At 42.7% G+C, this 19,319-nt stretch overlaps 2 protein-coding genes across 2 annotated transcripts; both read left to right on the top strand.

Moving 5' to 3' along the window:
- Positions 1–4,169: 4,169 nt before the first annotated feature.
- Positions 4,170–6,425, top strand: ved (ventrally expressed dharma/bozozok antagonist). Its single transcript, XM_030084420.1, has 3 exons — positions 4,170–4,506; positions 5,774–6,018; positions 6,099–6,425. The coding sequence occupies exons 1-3, from the start codon at positions 4,170–4,172 to the stop codon at positions 6,423–6,425; spliced, it is 909 nt and encodes a 302-aa protein (XP_029940280.1).
- Positions 6,426–11,847: 5,422 nt separating this feature from the next.
- Positions 11,848–13,930, top strand: purbb (purine-rich element binding protein Bb). Its single transcript, XM_030084909.1, has one exon. It carries the CDS (start codon positions 11,873–11,875, stop codon positions 12,785–12,787), a length of 915 nt encoding a protein of 304 aa, XP_029940769.1. The 5' UTR covers positions 11,848–11,872; the 3' UTR covers positions 12,788–13,930.
- Positions 13,931–19,319: the final 5,389 nt, after the last annotated feature.

Here is a 19,319-nt window from a genome sequence, read left to right as displayed (position 1 = left end):
CACTCTGACCAGCTAGTTTATTCAAATGTTATTTATTATGTGAAATATCTGCAGTAGATCTGTGTGACTCCATATTTTTATGTAATATTTCAATTACCTTTATCCACCCTAGTTTTACCTATTTTTTTTCTAGGTCTTTTTTAGGTCTCATTTTTCATTAGTTTTTTGTTGTTTTTGCATTTTGGCATTTTTTGCAGTTTTCTGTATTTTTTGCAGGTTTTTTTTGCAGTTTTGTTTTAATTGCATTTATTGCATTTTTCTGTATTTTTTGGAAATGTTTTCTAGTTTTGGTGGGTTATTTTTCATTGTGTTGTATTTGTCATATTCTCTGCATCTTTCTATATTTTATTATTTAACTTTTTTTGCAATGTTTGCATTTTTTGGCAGTTTTTTCTTCAGTTTTGTTGTATTTTCTCCATGTTTGTTTTCTTTTTGTACTTTCTCGGTTTACTTTGCTGTATTTTCACTTTTTAGGGTTTTGTTTATTGAGCTTATTTTCATGTTTTCTTGTGGCTTTGTCCCAAACGGACACGTTCCAGACGGATGCATCCATTTAATAAAAGATGCATTTCAGAACAAATCTGACCCTTAATCCAAAACCTAACTGTAGTCTCTGACCCCTGACTTTAACCTCTGGCCCAAACGTCTAATGGCCACTACACACTATGCAACTTTCGGCCGTCCCAGACGGAAGATAACAATCATGGCGAAATCTGTGGTCCTACGTCGCATCGTGAATCCGGGTCAAGGACGTCCGACGCCATCGTCTCGTGACAGAAGATAAGCTGCGATGAAATTCTGACAGTGTCAGAAATTTTGGGGCGATCATCTTTGTTTACATTGTTGTACTGTTGTGTGTTTTGTTGGAACAGGACGGACCGTAACAGTAAAAGCTAACGTGAAATGCGAACAGACGCTTACAAGTCCATACTTAAAGCTCCCTTTGCGAATCCCAGACCAGCCTCCCTTCCCCTCCAAACACACAGATTTTCTTTGACAGTTTTTTTGCACATTGATGCAGCTTTCCCCTCCTTCCTGTTGCTGATTGAGCTGCAGTGTGTTTTGAGTGCAGCAGCAGGAGGGTGGAGTGTGATCTGTCCTGAAAAACTGGCTCCTCTGACCACTTTCAGCTCTCTAAAAAGTGTGAAGAATCCTCGTCTGCATATCAGGAAACCCTCTGCAGCAGTTGTTTGTGCGGAGGGTGTGATCACCTCTAATGGCTCTTTGTGTGTCATTTCCATCAAACTGGAGGGTTAAACAGCTTCTGTTGTTTTCCTGAAAAGATGCCGCCAAAACTGGAAAGAGATCTTCAAAACACACACACAAAAAAAGAATGGTTAAAGTGTGGCGAACCATAATGTTTCTCATTCATGAATAACAAATTTGAGGTTTTCTACGATTCCTGAATTAAAACTAACTGCTGTTAGTTAAATACTCACTAAAATTGACAAACTCATTAAACTTGTCATTCCAAACTATATCAACATATTTGTTAACTTTCTGTGTCATCAACAGTATCAAAATAAATTCTAACTTGTAAAATAATTAAATGAATGAACTAAAGCTGTGAAATATCAGTATTGTCAAGCTAAATTGATATAGTATTTTTTTAAATGAACAATAACCTGATCAGGTTTTTATTTAACAGAAGAAAAATGAAACTGAATTGTTGATATCTTTTTTTATTTTTTAATTAGCCCTTATTTGGCTTTTAGCTGTATTAAATTACTACTGTATTTTAACATATTTTATTTGTACTGTATTTACTGAATTATTGATGTTTGCAGATTCATAATTATTTCATTTTAGGTTAAAATATGGGCAAAACTGCTTCAGTGAACATATATGTTCTTTCTTTGACATGTTGTTTGGCTTGTATTTTCACTTTTAGTTCTTCAATATTTGGGAAAAGTTTTAACCACCAAAACGGGAGAAAACACCACAAAGGTGCATCATTATCCTTCAAAATCTGTGCTAACTGTGCGTTTTATTTTAGATTATTTTCTGCTTTTTTTGTTTTTTCCTGCTGAATTTGAAAGCGGTGGCAGTGACGTCACCTCGGCGCCAGCCGCTCCTGCCGCCTCGCGCTCGAAGTGACGTTCTCCCGGGAAGACACGTGAGGTGTCGGCTTCACGACCACCATCAAAGCGCGGCGCCCGTTTGAAGTTTCTCTCCCGCGTCGACGGCGGCGGCGGCGCGTCTCCGCCAGCGAGGATGCGTCCGGAGACGCGGACACGCGCTCGGAGCGCGCCCCCTGCGTCATTAGCTTATCAATCCCAGCTCCGCTTGATTGAACCCATTTGAATGCCTTTAACCCCCTGTGTGTGTGTGCGTGCGTGTGTGCGCGTGATGTGAGACGATGATCAGTTTCTGTCTGCAGACGTGTGAAACAGTACTCTGATTACATTGTTTTTACTCCATTACAGCTCCAAACCCTTTATTTTACTCACTTACAGCATGTTAATTTTAACTATTTAGACATATAATCTGTTTTCCTATAATCCATCTGTTTGGATCTGATCGATCACTTTATATGATTTAATAACCTGCCTGTAATCTGTCTTCACATCATTCACTCTGTATTCAGTCTGTTTGTTTCCAATCCCGGTGAATATAATCCGTCTGGGTCTCCGGTTAATCCCTTCACAGTTGTTGGCCATCATTCGTCTGTGATTGCGTCTCTCAGTGAGTGGATCAGCGTGTGTTTGTGTGTGTCAGTTGCAGATCAGCGAGCGACTGCTTCCACCTTTGCTCTCTTTGTTTTAAGGATCATGAGGATGATCCGGGATCATCTGTCCTTCGAGCTGCCGGCTCTTTATTCCAATCAGTCTGATCGGTGAAGCACCTCAGGCTGAAGGTTCCCCTCTAACCGAGTTCAGCTGAAGCTCATTTGTCTTTACTTTTTAAACTTTAAACTAAAAGTAACTCAAATTTACTCTTTAAGACTTTTTGTCAACTTCATTCAATATTTTGTCACATTGCCCACACATAATTATTACTATTTCTCTTAGTGGTAGTTGTAGTCCTCTTACATCATTTTATGAGTTCAAGCTTTAATTTCAAATCAAAGTCTAAAAAAACACAACAGTACAAAACTAATACCACAGTATTTTATATTGTGATCAATATTCAAATCCAAAGATTTAATAATTAAGAAAATATAATTAATAACTGGCTGGCTCATCAACATTTCATTTTTTGAAAGAAAGCTTTTTTTAAACCTTTTTTTGGGTCATTTTGAAACTTTTCTATAAGACTTTTTGTTTTCTGGTCATTTTGTTGTCATTTTGGATATTTTTCCAGTAATTTTCTATATTTTTATGGTCAGTTTTTTGGACAGAGTTTCTCAGTATTAACAGACATATGATTGAAGAGGGTTTTTTATATTTTTCAGGTTATTTTTTGTCTTTTCTTGGTGATTTTGTGTCTGTTTCTTCTTTATCTTCCTCTGGTCAAACGTATATTGAAATGTATAAACTTGTGGTTTCTCCATGAATGTTGGCAGCTGGGGGGGGAGAGGGGTACAATTAATATTTCAGTGATTATTAAAGTCATGTTGAAGTCAAAGTGAGCTTCGTCCTGAACATGTGAGACACGCAGTGGAACTGAAACGCCACCTTGCTTCTGTCAGGAAGTAACCATGTTCATCACTCTAAGAGAAATAAGAGTGGAAAATAGAAAACACACACAGCAACAATAAGAATAATTCAACCAAAAATACAGAGAACTTGGAGGTTTTTCTCACAGAAATGTTGGGATGTTTGCAGGTGATTTGAGAAGTTTGGGTGAAATTTATTTTGAAAATAGAAATAAATAAAATGAGGGGATTGATTTTTTGGGGGAGGCAGACAAGTGATGAGGAGTCTATTATCTGTATTCGTGGGCAGGAAGGAGGTGTGTGTGTTTGTGGGGGGGGGGGTGTGTGTTGGGGGGGGGTTCTGCAGACTCACTGGAGCCTTGCTGTAACAGCCTCATTGAGACTGAATGGGACGTCTTAATTATGTGAAAAGTGGAGAGGGGGGGTGGAGGCTTTGATCTCAGGATGGAGGGGAGGTGGGGGGGTGGAGGGGGTGGAGGGGGTGGAGGGGGCCTGCCCCTGCCCTGGGGAGGGGGCGGCTGCTATAAGACCGGCCTGCAGGAGGTGGGGGGGTCAGTTCAGGATCAGAGCCATGAGAGGACACTTCTCCATCGAGTGGATGGCCCAGAGCAGCCAGTCCCACACCCCCACCAGGACCCCCAGGACCCCCGAAGCCGCCGGGACCCCCAGGACCCCCGAGCCCAGTGGGACCCCCACGGCCCCGGCCTGCGGCCCCTCGGCCTCCAGCGCAGAGAGCCTGCCCGGGTTCTACTGGAAGGCCCAGCTGCCCCCTCAGCGGGCCCAGCTGCCCCCCCAGCAGGCCCAGCTGCCCCCCCAGCAGGCCCAGCTGCCCCCCCAGCAGGTCCAGCAGGTCCTGGACGGACTCAGCGAGGCCAGCATGCAGCGGCAGGACGGAGGCAGGAGTCGAGGTAAACGTCTCATCTGCAGAAAAGTTAGAGGAACCGACACTGAGCCCTGATGGCCTCCACTCCCAACCCATCAGACTTCTGTTTTACCAGCAAAGTCTAGAATCTACCTGAGAAATGAGCCACAAGTAGTAAGAATCTAGAGTTTTGTCTTGAAATGTCTTGAAAATTTAATTTTTTAAACATTTTGTTGCATTTTGAGTCTTATTTTAGGAGTGAGTCTTCCAACATACTCTGATTTGTTCTTGAAAAACTTCTTAGATTCATATCTAAAGTTTCCAAAAGTACAAAGGTAGAAAATACTATGAACTCCGGGAATGTAAAAAAAAAAAAATTGTTATTCAAAATATTTGAACTGTATTGTAATTAACTAAATAATCAGAATCAAGCATGTAGATAACATTTTTTCAAAGCTATTTAATTTTTTTAAACATTTCATTACATTTTGAATTTCAAAACCACATGAAAAACTTCCCAAAAATGTGATACAATTAAAAATTTTGTCTAAAAACAAGTTCGAGTTGTAGAGAATTTAAATTTTAACAAATTTCTGAACAGCCACGTGTTTTCTTTTTATGGGATGAAATATTTAGATTTATTTAAAAATGCAGAATTAAATGTAATTTTAATGTAATGGCTTCAATGAAATGTAATTTTAAATTAATTTAAAAATGTATAATTAAACACTTAACTATTAACTGAGTCAGATTTTTGGGGCTTCCAGTTTTATAATTTTGTTTGAATTTTGTAATGTAAAGTTATTTTATTCTATTAGAAATTTTCAGAAAACATAATTATTGACATGTTTGTGTTTCACCATTTCACTTCAAATAAATGTTTTTTTTACATTTAAAATATTTAAAATTACATGAGATTCAGCAAAGTTTCTTCAGAGTAAATAGAATTTCCCCATTTGCACCTTTGAAGTCTTTAAAATAGATTTGAAATATTCTGTAATGTAGTCTTCTGTACAATGTACCTGTGAACATTTTTAGAAATTATTACTTTGAAATCTGAGTAGACTTTTTACATTGTTTGATAATGTTTTCTTGAATTTGATTTTTGATTTTTTTTTATTCAAATATTTAAAACAAAGAAAAATTTTAAAAGTTACAATTTTCAAAAATTAAAAAGTATTATTTAATTTTTTTTTTTTTTTGGTCCTTGTTTTCACTTTCTCTTTGCTGCTCTCCTCCTCCTCCTCCTCCTCCTCCTCTCGGGACTCGAACCGGTGGCCCTCACCATGTGCGTTCTCTCTCCTCTGTTTCAGCGTCTGAAGCCAGCTTCAGCAGCGGAGCGGACTCGGACTATGAGAGTGAGGGTTGTCGGTCTGCTTCCCCGTCCCAGAGGCCCGGCGGCTCCTCGGCGGCGTCGCCCCCGTGCGGCCGCCGGTCCCGCACGGCCTTCACGGCGGAGCAGATCCGCTGCCTGGAGCGCTCCTTCAAGAGGAACGCCTACCTGGGGACGCAGGACAAGGCGGAGCTGTGCAGGAAGCTACACCTGTCCGACAAACAGGTACTGCAGACCCCCCGACCCCCCCGACCCCGCTGACCCCCCTCAGGTCTTGACCGGTCTCTGGTTCTGTCCCGGTCCAGGTGAGGAACTGGTTCCAGAACCGGCGGATGAAGATGAAGCGGTCCATGCAGGACGCCCTGGCCCAGGCCTGCCAGGCCGGCAGCGCCTCCCAGCTCCTGCTGTACCCCGACCTGCAGGCCTACCGGGCCAGGACCTTCCCCGTGTGCCCGGCGGTGGTGGCCCCGGACGGCCCCGCCCCCTACGGCCCCCCCCACGGCCTGCGGTACGGCTCCCCTCTGCCCCTGGACTCCTTCTACCAGTACGGCGGCTTCCCCGGCGTCGTGTTGCCTTCAGGGCCGCCTCACTACAGAGCACCTTACGCCCCCAACTACCCCCAGTACTACTGACCCCCCCCACCCCACCCCCACCCCGGCCCCCCCCACCCCGAGGGACGCTTTTACTGTTCTGAACTCTCAGAAGCTCGGCACATTGACTAAAGGGTGGTGTGCAATACTGTTTTCCGTGAGTGCCTGTGACTTTTAAACTGTACATTTTATGATGTTTTTACATGTTTGATTTGATCCGAGTTGTCGTATCACTGTTTAATCAACTGGAAATGAAAAAAAATAAATTATCTGTTTGAATTCAAAAGTGTAAAATCTGATTTTTGCGATGCCCTCTAGTGGTTACACTGATTATGACGCATGCAATGCAGAGAGGTTTGGACGCACACGTTTGTAATTTGATAAAACAACAAGTCGTCACGTTTCCTGTTAGTCTGAAAATAAAATTCCAGTTGGCCCTTGAAAGATACTTTGCAGGTTTTTAAATGTGTTTAAATCCTGTGTGACATGATGGCCTGCGGCGTTCCTCAGTATTAGGACCTATTTTCATAACTGTTAGTTTTTTCTTAAACTCATAAAGTAGAGGACGGATTTTGACGTAACTTTTCAGCCGAGCAGATAAAGAGGATGAGGATTCAGTTTTCCATGAGATTTGGACGAAGCTGTATTGATTTGTGAGCTTCTGGTTTACATCGGCTGCTCTGGGTTTTAACCCTCCTTCAGTGTCGAGGAAAATATTCCACTTTTTATATTCGTTGAATTAAAACAGTCCATAGCTTGAACCAGCTGAAAAAAATTCTACAGTGAGCTAAAACATGAACAGGTTCAGTGGTAAACAATGAAGTATTGAAAGTTTTACGATCAATTAGCTTTTGATTCAAACTTTAAGTGAGTCCAGCATTTCTTAACAGACTCAACTGTTTTCAACACAAATATGAGACCACGAAGTGGAAACGGCAGGCAGAAACACACCTGATCAAACCGTAAACCCCTAACATGGAATCACAGCATAACGTCTTTGTCCACACCTCTTTTGTTTGAGAGGTCTGATCAGGCCGCAGCTGATTAAACCAGTGTTATGAAATCATTACAAGATGAAAAGATGAGTCAGACTGACGACTGTGAGCTGCTTGATCCACATGAGACAGTCTGACTGTGGAAACTCTTCCAGGAGTCTCTGTCTGGAGGACAGAGATGCAGTTGTGACTCCTCTTAATTCTAATTTCACAGAATTATTTTGGTTTTCTAACCTCAGTAAAACACAAACATGGCCTCAACATGAAATGTTTCACACATACTGAACAAACTGAAAGAGGGAGCATTAATAACAGGAGAAAGGTAGAGGAAGGGTGTGTGAGAGGTTATAGCCATGGATTTGCTCCTTGGTGCTGATTGAAAATCTGCTCTTTATTATTTAGTGCTAAGAGTAAAGTAAAAAAAAATGTAATTAGTACTAGTGTGTTACTAGACAGAAGAGTGGGTCTCATATGAAACTAGACAAGCTGCACTTTCAGATAAAACCAAGCAGAAAATGTTCTGAGGCGACCACCTCCCGCTGAAGTCTCAAAACAAACAGAACCAGACCTCCACATCACACAGCCAGCAGCTCACACTGCAGGTTTCTCACGTTACTTCACCAAACCCCAGAACTACTGACACTAAAAGCAATGTATTTTATTTCCTTACCTTTTCGTGGTCATTTCCAGTCCACCCAGCTGTTCTCTGGGCAGAATTCAGAATTCACAGTGTTTTCCTCTGGAAGATTAAAAAGGCGTCACGCGCCATCATTTGACCTGCTGCCTGCCTCTCGTGGCCGTCCAGCTGGGTTGTCGTTAATCTTGGGAATTGAAATAAAGTTTGCTGATATTCTACATCTCTGGAGCTTTGGAATGAAATACACACTGGAATGATACTTCGTCTTCATCCATCAGGGAGAAACACAGGTGCACCGCCACCATCTTGGATCAATGACGCACCGCGCGCACTGCACCACGCACGCCAATGGCAATTAGAGGTTTTTTCTGTAATATATTTGACAATTTGGCTTCTGAAAATGCACTTTGTTGTGTTTTTCTACAACACATTGCCCATTGTTTTTTTTAATTGCAAAGTTATTTTCACTGTGATTTGTTTGACTGTGTACTGTTTTACACTTGAATATACTTTGGGTTTTTTTCTATATTTGACACTTTAAATAGTCTGTTTATGGAATAAACGTATTTCAACTGGAAACTAAATGTAATAGTTCAACAGGGGCGTCCCTAGAGTTTGAGGAGGAAGCAGAGGCAGAGCATGGGCCTCAGTCCAGAGGGGGCAGAGCATTCTCGGGCCCCTATTATAGTAATTTTACCATTCAAACAATCCCTCATCCTACCATCAAAAAACACACTAATGCTCACTTTCATTGAGCCAAGCAAACCTCTATGCCTCAGAAAGCAGAATAAAGTCACAAACCAGTTCACAAACTTGTTCTGAAGAACAAATACACATATGCACGCACACACACACACAGACACACAGACAAATGCAGCCTGACAGCTGTCAGTCTCAGAGGGTCCGCTGTCCATGGTGCTGAAAGCTCAATTAAAAAGTCACGGCCTACATCTGTACCATCTTTGATACAGCTTAAATATAAAATGAACACAGTTGGTCTAAAATTACACAATCTATTCAGATAGATATAGACACAGCTATCTATATCTTTTGGAATTCACGTATATTAGAAAAAAAAACAGAGTCTGCGGTCTCTCATAGTTGAGAGCAAAGACACATTCAAATAGCCAGCACACAGCATTCTGATAAAGATAATATTTTTGAAGGTTTCACTGACTCACCAGTGGCTCCGACGTTAGGTTTTGGGTAGTACCGCTAGCAGCTAGCATAGTGTTCAGCAGACTGTTTAACTTCCCTCCAAAGAGTTCAGATCAAGTGCAAAAGAAAAAACTTGTTCATGCCGCACAGCCAATCAGCGCTGGCTTACAGCTCTGGTGCATTCATGGACAGTCGTAATGTAAGAATTGGCAAATTTGAGCCCATAATCATATGTGTATACCTTCTCGCACACACTGTACATTTTATTATAATAATTTATTTACGATTAAATGTGAACACATCACATGAAACAGGGCCCTATGACCTTGTGGGCCCTGGGGCGACCGCCCCCTTGCCCCCACTCTGGCTCCACTACAGGGAGGGGGGGCTTAGCCCTCAGGAGATACAGATGTGTGTGAGCGCAGCACATGAGCACAGAATCTCACAAACTAACAAAGACTGACAAATTACTCATTGTCATTTTCTTTCTTTTTTCTTTTTTTTTTTTTTAAGAAAATACAACGAATCATAGGCTTACATGATGACAGCAGCAGTTCTCAAACTGGCGTCCCCGGACCCCCAGGAGTCTGTGAGCCATAGACCGGGATCCCTAAAAAAAGGTCACATAAATTAAAAATAAAAAAATTAATGAACCTGTGCATCATAGTAATACACAAATAAAACTGATAATGTATGCAGGCATTGATGTTTTTTTCCCCCTTTAAGTTTATCAAAATTTGGACAAGAGACATGGGAAATTTATTTTTGGGGACTTGAGACTGCGTGTGTGTGCGTTCTCGTATTTCTATCCTTGTCGGGGCCAAATGTCCCCACAAGGATAGCAAAACGTGGAACGACGTGCCTTGTGGGGACCTTTTTCCGGTCCTAAGTAGGAGAAACAGTGTTTTCTTGACCATGTTGTTGTTACTGAAAAAAGTAAAAGTGCAAAAACATTTCTTTAGGGTTAGGCTTTGTTGTGGTGTGGGTTAGGGTTAGGGTAAGGGTCAGGGTTAGGGGCTAGACATGAATGGGAGTCAATGGACGGTCCCCACAAGGATAGAAATACAAGACTGTGCGTGTCTGTGTGTGTGTGTGTGTGTGTGTGTGTGTGTGTGTGTGTGTGCGTGTGTGTGTTCTTTTCTTTTGCGACCTCTCAACCTCAGAACTGAACGAGGAGCTTTGCTGCCACCTCCTGGCTAAATTTAGTACTGCAACAAGAAACGACCAAAATAATTCTTTCTCAACTTTTTCTTGTCTTTCTTTTATTTTCATTCCATTTTGCTTCATCGAACTTTAATGAGGCAAATGTACTATAACGGTAGAACCAACAACAGCAGCTGTTGCGCTCAAAGCAGTAACATCAGACTGAAATGAAAGAATAGAATCACAGCAGTGAAACACAATAAATAAATGGATTAATAAAGAATAAAAAAACGAGTTCATTAATGTAGCTGATTGTGGTGCAGCAGCCTCACTTCACTACACAATTGATTCAATCAATCCTTCAAAGGCGAATCAATATTTCAAAGGAAGTTGGCTGGTAAACCATTATAAGTCATTTTCCTCTTGATGACTAGATCCATACTAGATCACATCAACTTATCTCTAGTAACAGGTGAAGTACCACAGACTTTTAAGGTTGCTAACATTAACCTAAAATACAAAATGCCCATTTGTGATGAAGGTGTTTTAACAAGTTACAGGTCAATATACAACTTTCTATCTAAAAACGGTCTCTCAGAGTCTCTTCAGTCAGCCCGTCTCTGTTCTGGCCTCTGTTCTCGTCCTGTTAGGTCTCAGTGCTGCTGCTCAGAACATTCTACAGAGACTGGAACAGACCATCAGGGTTAGAAGTGCGGCACTACTCTGGTTTCAGTCAGGTTCATCAGACAGATTTCACTTCATTCATCTTGATTACCCCTCTTCAGCTCAGACTAAAGTTAAATGTGGAGTCCCACATACTTTTCACATGAATGCTTATTTTTAGTGAACTTCACAGAGTTTGGACTGTTCGGGTGTATTTGTACATTAAAATTACATCAGTGATAGCATCAGGGTTTGTTTTTCAGTATATTTTGTCCTAACTTTATTGTTTTACCAACATAAAATTCATTTTTATCCCATCTTATTTGTGCTCTCCTTCTTCTCCTACATTTCCAAGAACAATGATGTTTTCACAAAAAAACTTTTACATTCCATTGTAATTCATTTTTATTACTTAGATGATTTTCACCCTATGAAATTGCATATGAAACATGAATAGTTGTTTTGCTCAATTATTTTGATCAGATTGTAATCAAAATATTCTGCTCGTGATGGTTCATTCAGCTGCAAAATATTATTTTACTTTAAATTTTTTGATAATGAAAGCAGGACAAAAACAAATATGAAACCAGATAGATTAAAAACACATTTTTAAAAAAATATTATGTCATAAAAACAGATTTCACAACCTGGATGGAAAAAAAAAAAACTTTAATAAGAAGTACGCAAACGGAACTTCGATCTCAGCCAATGAGAAACCAGCGAACGCGCGAGGGGGCGGGGCTGCTGTGGCGGTCTGCCCAATAGGAGGGCGGAAACCGTGTGAACCGCTGGGAGTGGCAGGCGCTTGAGCCAATCAGGTCGCTCCCCGAAGGGCACCGGCGGAGAGCTGCGTGCTGGCCGGGTGCTGCGCAGGAGAGCGGGGCAGAAGCCGAATGGTGGAGCCGAAGATGGCGGATGGCGACAGCGGGAGTGAGCGCGGCGGCAGCAGCGGGGGAGGAGGCGGAGGGGGCGGCTTCCAGCACTTCCAGCGGGACCAGGAGACCCAGGAGCTGGCGTCCAAGCGGCTCGACATCCAGAACAAGCGCTTCTACCTGGACGTCAAGCAGAACAGCAAGGGGCGGTTCATCAAGATCGCCGAGGTCGGGGCCGGGGGCTCCAAGAGCCGCTTGACCCTCTCGCTGTCCGTGGCGGCGGAGTTCCGAGACTACCTCGGGGATTTCATCGAGCACTACGCCCAGCTGGGGCCTAGCAGCCCGGAGCAGATCGCCCAGGCCACCGTGGGGGAGGACGGCGGACCCAGGCGGGCTCTCAAGAGCGAGTTTCTGGTCCGGGAGAACCGCAAATACTACCTGGACTTGAAGGAGAACCAGCGGGGGAGGTTCCTCCGCATCCGGCAGACCGTCAACCGCGGACCGGGCTTCGGAGTGGGCGGCCCGGTGGGCGGCATGCTGGCCGGCCAGACCATCGCCCTCCCCGCGCAGGGCTTGATAGAGTTCCGAGACGCCCTGGCCAAGCTCATAGACGACTACGGCGGGGACGACGAGGAGCTGAGCGGGGGCCCCGCGGCCGGGGGCTACGGGGAGCTCCCGGAGGGGACCTCCATCATGGTGGACTCCAAGCGCTTCTTCTTCGACGTGGGCTCCAACAAATACGGCGTGTTCCTGCGCGTGAGCGAGGTGAAGCCCAGCTACCGGAACTCTATCACCATCCCCTTCAAGGCCTGGGGCAAGTTCGGCGGCGCGTTCTGCAGATACGCCGAGGAGATGAAGGAGATCCAGGAGCGGCAGCGGGATAAGATGTACGAGCGGCGGGACGAGTCCGAGGGGGACGACGTGGACGACGACTGACCGGAGACCGGAGGCGCCGCTCCGCACGCGCGTCCGCACCGAGGCAAGAAAAACAAGACGAAAAAACGAAAAGAAGAAGAAACAGATGTTTAGTCCGAGTTACACGACAGATCTGCAATATAGGGGTATTTTGCAAAAGAAAAAAAAGAGTGCATGACAAATCGTGCTGTTATAGCCTACTAAAGTATCGTGGCGTTAAAAAAAGTACATGTGCAGGGAAATATTGGTGTTTTATCCTTAAAGGGGTTTGAGGGTTGGAGTGATTGTGTGAATCTATGAAAGTGAGAAGAAAAAAAGAGTGCTTTATTGTGAGAAATAATAATAAGAGGAGGAGGACAGAGAGAAGCTACTAAAACCAGCAGATTTGGTTTTTATAACTAGAAGTGAAGCCGACGAGGGCTTTTGTTTCCCTATTTGTAGTCTATATTTTAAAAATTTAAAGGAAAAAAAAAGAACAGATTGAGGACCTGTTTGAGAGCATCCATCCTGGTTCCTGGTCCAGGTCACTCTCTCTCTCCTCCAACTGTGTGTGGATTTTTTTTTTCTTTTTTGTGGGATTCTTGCAAGTGAATCAGAGGAACCTGGAGAGGAATGTACAGATGGGAGAGGGGAAGCTCGCCGTTTTTTTGTGGATGTTTGTGCATTAAGATAAGTCATCAGCAGCAGATGGAGAGCTGTCAAAGCGACCAGCAGCTGCAGCATCTGCAGATTACCCAAAATGCCATGAGGAGGATTAACCATAAAGCCCGACAACAAGAGGGCCTCGTGGACTAAATTAAAAGCTTTGACTCCAGTAGTCAGTTACGGCGTGGATCAGCTGGGTTTTATGTTATACATACAAAGAAATCGTCGTTTCCGGTCAGATTCACTCAGCGAGGAGGAGGAGCGGCGGCGGCGGCATGTGCTCCTCACACCAGAGCATCCCTGGTGTCGGAGAGGACGGTGCAGATCATCTCATCACAGGACGGAGGGTCCGGACGGGAGAGGCCGGCCTCCGCCTCCTCTTCCTCGCCCTCCTCGTCCTCTCCCGCCGGGGCCGGACATCTTCCGCCACACGCGAAGAAACCCTGGACAGAAACGCAATGATGGATGTTTTCTTTTGCTTTTCTTTATTTTTTATTAAAATTATTTCTTTTCAGAAGAGAAAAACTATATTGAAATGAGATTATAGGAAAGATATTACCAAACAAACCAGCAAAAAAATTATAAAAAGATATTTTCAAATACTTATAAAGGAGAAAAATGTATTGTCTAAAAAGGAATTTCTTCAAGACTTAAAAAATAAAGAAAGGTTAATTTCTTAAAACACAATTGTGACTCAAATGTCCAGATTATTTCCCGTTTTGTTTTTGCTAAGGCGTTCTTAATTAAAACCACTTCAATGTCAGCTCAGATGTTGTGACTGCATACTTTGACACCATGTGGGTTTATTGATAACATGAGGGAGTGGAGCAGTGTCACGTCCATCCACTGGGTGGCAGTGGTGAGTTTAGTCTCCAGCGTTTTTTGTTCGTAGAGTGAACGTCTTCGGTCACCTCTGTTTACAGCGAGTAACATTTGGAGTAACTCACTGTTTCACCTTGTGGTGGGAATTGGTATTACACACCTGGAGCTAGCTTGATAGCGGTTGCATGTCGCCCCTTTTTAAATGACTAAAAGTTTATTTTTGATAAATTACTTCAGCTAAACCACATAAAATGAGATATTTTGCACCTGTTAGTTTTTAATTGTCGCTTTTCTTCTTTTTCTAGTTTATTTCCTGTCTTTACTCATCCCTTTGGGATTTCTTGATTTATTTTTTTATATTTCAGCTAATGTTTGCTCTAGGTTGCATGATGCTGTGATTAAAAAATGAAAACCTTGACCGGGAAATCCATCGACGTGAAATCAAGGTCGGGATTATTGTGCTTTCACCTCCGAGGTCAGAATGAGGATTTACCAAACCAGTACGCCGTTAGCGGTATTTACGAGCCTTCATCCGCAGCTTATTGCTGCAACGTTCAGTTTATTGCAAAATCAAGAAGTTTGAAGCGGAGCGCTGCCGGTTGGCGAGGTGATTACTGAAACCTGGAAACAGTGTAAACACTGGGTTATACTTTTGGAATATTAAGACCCGGCTGCCTCTGAAGGAATCAGTATTTAATAACTGGACGTTTTCATAACATATTGAAACATGTTGCCTGAACAGATACGTGTCACGATATTTCTAACAGTGGGTCACAGCAGTGGTGTGTTTTTCCCAACCTGCACCCACTGAAGTCTCATTGTCAGGTTGTCTCATTGGAGTTGTTGCTGCGGTCGTGTCAGATTGGTCCATTTTGGCCTTGGTTGTCGTCAGACTTGTGGTCGGGTTTCTCTGCATCCCGTCAGTGTCTCTCTTGGAGTTCATCAGGCCAGTCGGCGCCCTATTGGGGTCAGTTCCTGCAGCGTCGTCAGGGCGACGGCCTCTCGTGGTTGTCGTGGTTATTTGGAGGTATTCCCCATCATTCTTGGTTGTTTTATTTCTTTGATAACTGCATAACTCCAAACTTGTCCGTGGGTTTTGATAGAGACTTGCAGGGTGATGGATGTGGGTGATTTCGCTGCTTCGTTCGGATCTTACTATCTCACCAGGCGGTGATACAGACTCTCTGAGAGTCGTCTTCTGTTTCACTCAGGATCATAAGCTCATTGTCATGTGGCCAAACTGCACCTGCTGAATGTCAAAGGTGAGATTACTGTCGCGCTCAAACGATATGGAAGCTCCATATTGCACCGTAAAATCCAACGGAGGTACTTGAACTTATTATTTGAGCCTTTGACCTGCTAATTCTCAGGCTAACGGAGTGACAGATGTCAGGTTTGATCCATTTTTGGCAATCAGGCTCAACGGCAGCGACGGAATCCAGAAGGATCCACATCAGCTCCTCTGGACCAGATCCACCAAGAACTGATCAAATTATGTCAAAATACAAACTGGGTTGTTTTTTGTTGTTTTCTTTTCACACAGCAGACTTGATCAAAGGTACTTTGATGAAAACTTGAGAACACAGAAATCAAGATCGCTAAAATAGCCAAAAGGAACAAAGTCAAACATGACTAAAGTAGCTGACACTGCCAAAGCAAAAAGTTTGAAATAATTAAAAATATCATTACAAAAGGGAAATTTCTAAAATAGCTTAAACAAAAAGCTAAAATAATTTAAAATGTTGAGTCTGTATCCTGGGTTAGTGTGGTTATCTGTCCTACCAGGTTTATCAGGAGAACTGATCAAGTTGAGGATGGATTCTTGAGCAGTTTGGCCTCGGTTTCCTCAGCTCTGCTGATCCAGCGTGTTGTTTCGACGCTTCAGAACCAAAGAAACGCAGTGGGAAACAGTCCGGGGCGTCGTTTTCGTGGAATGTGGTCGCCTTGCTTCCAGCTTCTGACAGGATGTAGCTCGTTCGCGTCGCATCGCTCGACGATCGTCGATGGACCCTGATTTTTCTCGCCATCTACTTTCAGTGAAGCACTAACTGAGCAACTCGGCGGTTCGTCTCGTCTTGATCATGATGAAACGTCTCGCACTATTTAGTTTAGACTGAGTTTGTTGAGTTGACCTTGAGGTCAGGCGGTTCTGCTGTTTGGATGTTCGGGGTCACTGAGTCCAGCCAGAACCACAGCTGTGACTGTTGGATGCTCCGTTACTGTCGAAAGTATTTACAGAAGAGCCACGTCGGCAGTATTTTTCATCTTTATCTATACGGAACTGGTTTTCTTTCAATCTCAAAAAGCTCATTGGTTACATAAAAAAATCTAGATCAAAAAATCATATTGTTCTCAATAGTGAAAGTAAGTATTTAGCGAGTTGAAAGAAAGAATCTGGCACTATTTGCTTATTCTATCTGACAATATCAAATTTTTTTGCAGTGCCTATTGGATAAAATCATCATGTAAGTCACTGATTTGAGCAAAAGTTTACTTTTTTCTAGATATTTTCTTTAACAAGTAAAAATTTGCTTGTATTTTGAGGTGTTGGTTACATTAACTATAGTAAAAGTTAAACATTCAATTAAAAAAAAAACAATTTATTGGATTTAGTGATGAAAAATGGATGTTTTGGTACTTTTTTCTGATTGACACGGTAAGAAACTTGTGAAGATTTGTGGCCTTTCATTATTTTACATGAGGAGCAAACAAAAGTCATTAAAATCTGTCTTTAAAGTCTGGATAGGAAGAAAATATCTCTAAAACTATTGATTTGGACAGAAATAATGTTTTTTTTTTTGGGAATTGACTTGTAAAAAAGTAGTAAAAAAATATCTCAGCTGCTGTATATACAGGCTAATGCTAGTGCTAATGCTACAAGGGGAGGGGCCTCAGTTCAGGATTAATACATTTCTAATAATCTAATAAAACAGTTTTAGTCAAAGATAAACCTAACTTGTGTAACAGTAACACAGTTTGAACTTTAATACTTTGCTTCATGTTATTCACTACTCTGAAGCTAACGTCGAGCTAGCTCCGAGCCGACGAGGCGCTAATCCTTCAGTAAACAGGAGTTTTGATGAAACAGTAACAGGTGAGACAATAGCTGCGGCTAAAGCTAGCAGGAGTGGGACAGTGATGACACATCACACACACACACACACAGCAGCTGCCGTACAGTTCATCGGGTCAGGAGCTTTTCCTCGAGCGGAGCTGCTGAGTCAAGCCGACCTGAAGCACACAGACCGACTTGTAGTCTGGTGGTCTGAGGAGGAGGAGGAGGAGGAGGAGTAACCCGACTCCCCGCCTGGACGCCCGGTTCCTCTCCGGCAGCTGCTCGCCACCCGTGCGTGCGCGGCGGGGCCGTGCTGACGGGGCACGCCGGCTATTTTAATGTGAGAGGCTGGAGCAGACTCCACATTCCTGGTCCAGGAGTCAGCTGTGGCACCGGGACCCGCCGGCCGGGGGACCCGGCGGGACAACGCCGCCTTTGTGCTGAGCTCGGCTCACATGCGAAGCACACAAGATCCTCCTGCTGATGCATGCTGGGACGTGTCCGCACACAGGGATGATGTGTGTGCGTGTGTGTGTGTGCGCGCATACACCGGGGGCGTTTTGTTCCACTTTAAAGTGAGTTCATAACACTTGATTCATTTCCTTTATTGCTCTCATCAAGCTCAGCAGCAGAAGACTTCTCAGTGAATCATCAGGGAATGAATTCATGAATAAATAATAAATTGGCCGTTTGAAGATATGAAATGACAGACAAAAGATATTTCAGAGATATAAAATGATTATTAAAAACACAAAGTAATCATAAAAGATGCAGAATGAAGTCAAGAAGAAGCCAGGTGGGTGAAAAATGACCTAAACATACATGAAATCACAACAAAATGATCCAGAAATAACCAGATAAACATCAAAACATCTTCAAGGAGATAGAAAATGAATGAAAACATGCACATTAACAGAAAAACAACCACAAAAAATGACAAAATTGTCATGTTTGAGGGAGAAAGGTGTAGGGAGGAGACAGGGACTTCCACAGTACCAAGTAAAACTCCTTTATTGTCCATAAAGAAACCAAAAAACTGTCCAAAATTAACCAAAGACCACCACAGACTCATGGTCCACGGGGCTGCCACAGTAGACGGGCAGAGCATGAACCTGGAACACAACACAGACACGCACACGTGGCAGAAGACCAGACGATCTGAAAACCAGAACACAGCCAGAGAGCCCCGTATGAGGCCAGAGCAGCAGGTGACTGCAATCACACAATCAGGCACAGGTGAACCACATCAGGGGCGGGAGCAGCAATCAGACATGAGAGGAGCCACAGAGTCCTTACAACTGTTAGAAATGAGCACAAAAATACACACAATCACAAAAAGATACACAGTGACCATAAAAACATTTAAAATGACAACGAAAAAATACAAAATGACCACATAAATATACAAAATGTCCACAAAAACGTACACAATTTTCATAAAAACATACAAAGTGACCGCAATACCATACAAGATGACCACACAAAGACTCTAAATGACCACCAAAAGATACAAAATTCCAACATATACAAATTGACCACAATAAGATTCAAAAGTGACCATAAGAACATAAAAAATTGCCACAAAAAGATACAAAAATGACCACAAAAAAAGTACAAAACAACCTCAAAAGATAGACAATTATTCAAAATGACAAAAAGAGATACAAAATAATAACAGAAAGATACAAAGTGACCACAAAAAGTACAAAATGGTCAGAAAAACATAAGAAATTACCATATAAATGTGCGATTGATGAGGAAATGATGCAAAATGTTGTCCCGACAAGTCCTGCTCTTTCCCCTAAAATGTCAAGATAGCTTGGTGATGCTCAAGAACTTGCATGATTTTAGTTTCACATCATTGCCAAAGTAGGTTATTCATCATGAACAACAAACATGGGGACACACAGCAAAGAGGAACTCCAGGTGGTCTGCTTGGCATTTCTGTTTTTTATTTTCTGTGTCATGTTACACTTAAACTACGTTTTGTGATCAAGTCTTCCACAGTAGCTGCAACTTCACGACTTTAGC

Source organism: Salarias fasciatus (assembly GCF_902148845.1).
Source record: "Salarias fasciatus chromosome 7 unlocalized genomic scaffold, fSalaFa1.1 super_scaffold_4, whole genome shotgun sequence".
Classification (NCBI taxonomy): Eukaryota; Metazoa; Chordata; class Actinopteri; order Blenniiformes; family Blenniidae; genus Salarias; species Salarias fasciatus.
This window is presented reverse-complemented; position numbering and strand designations above follow the sequence as displayed.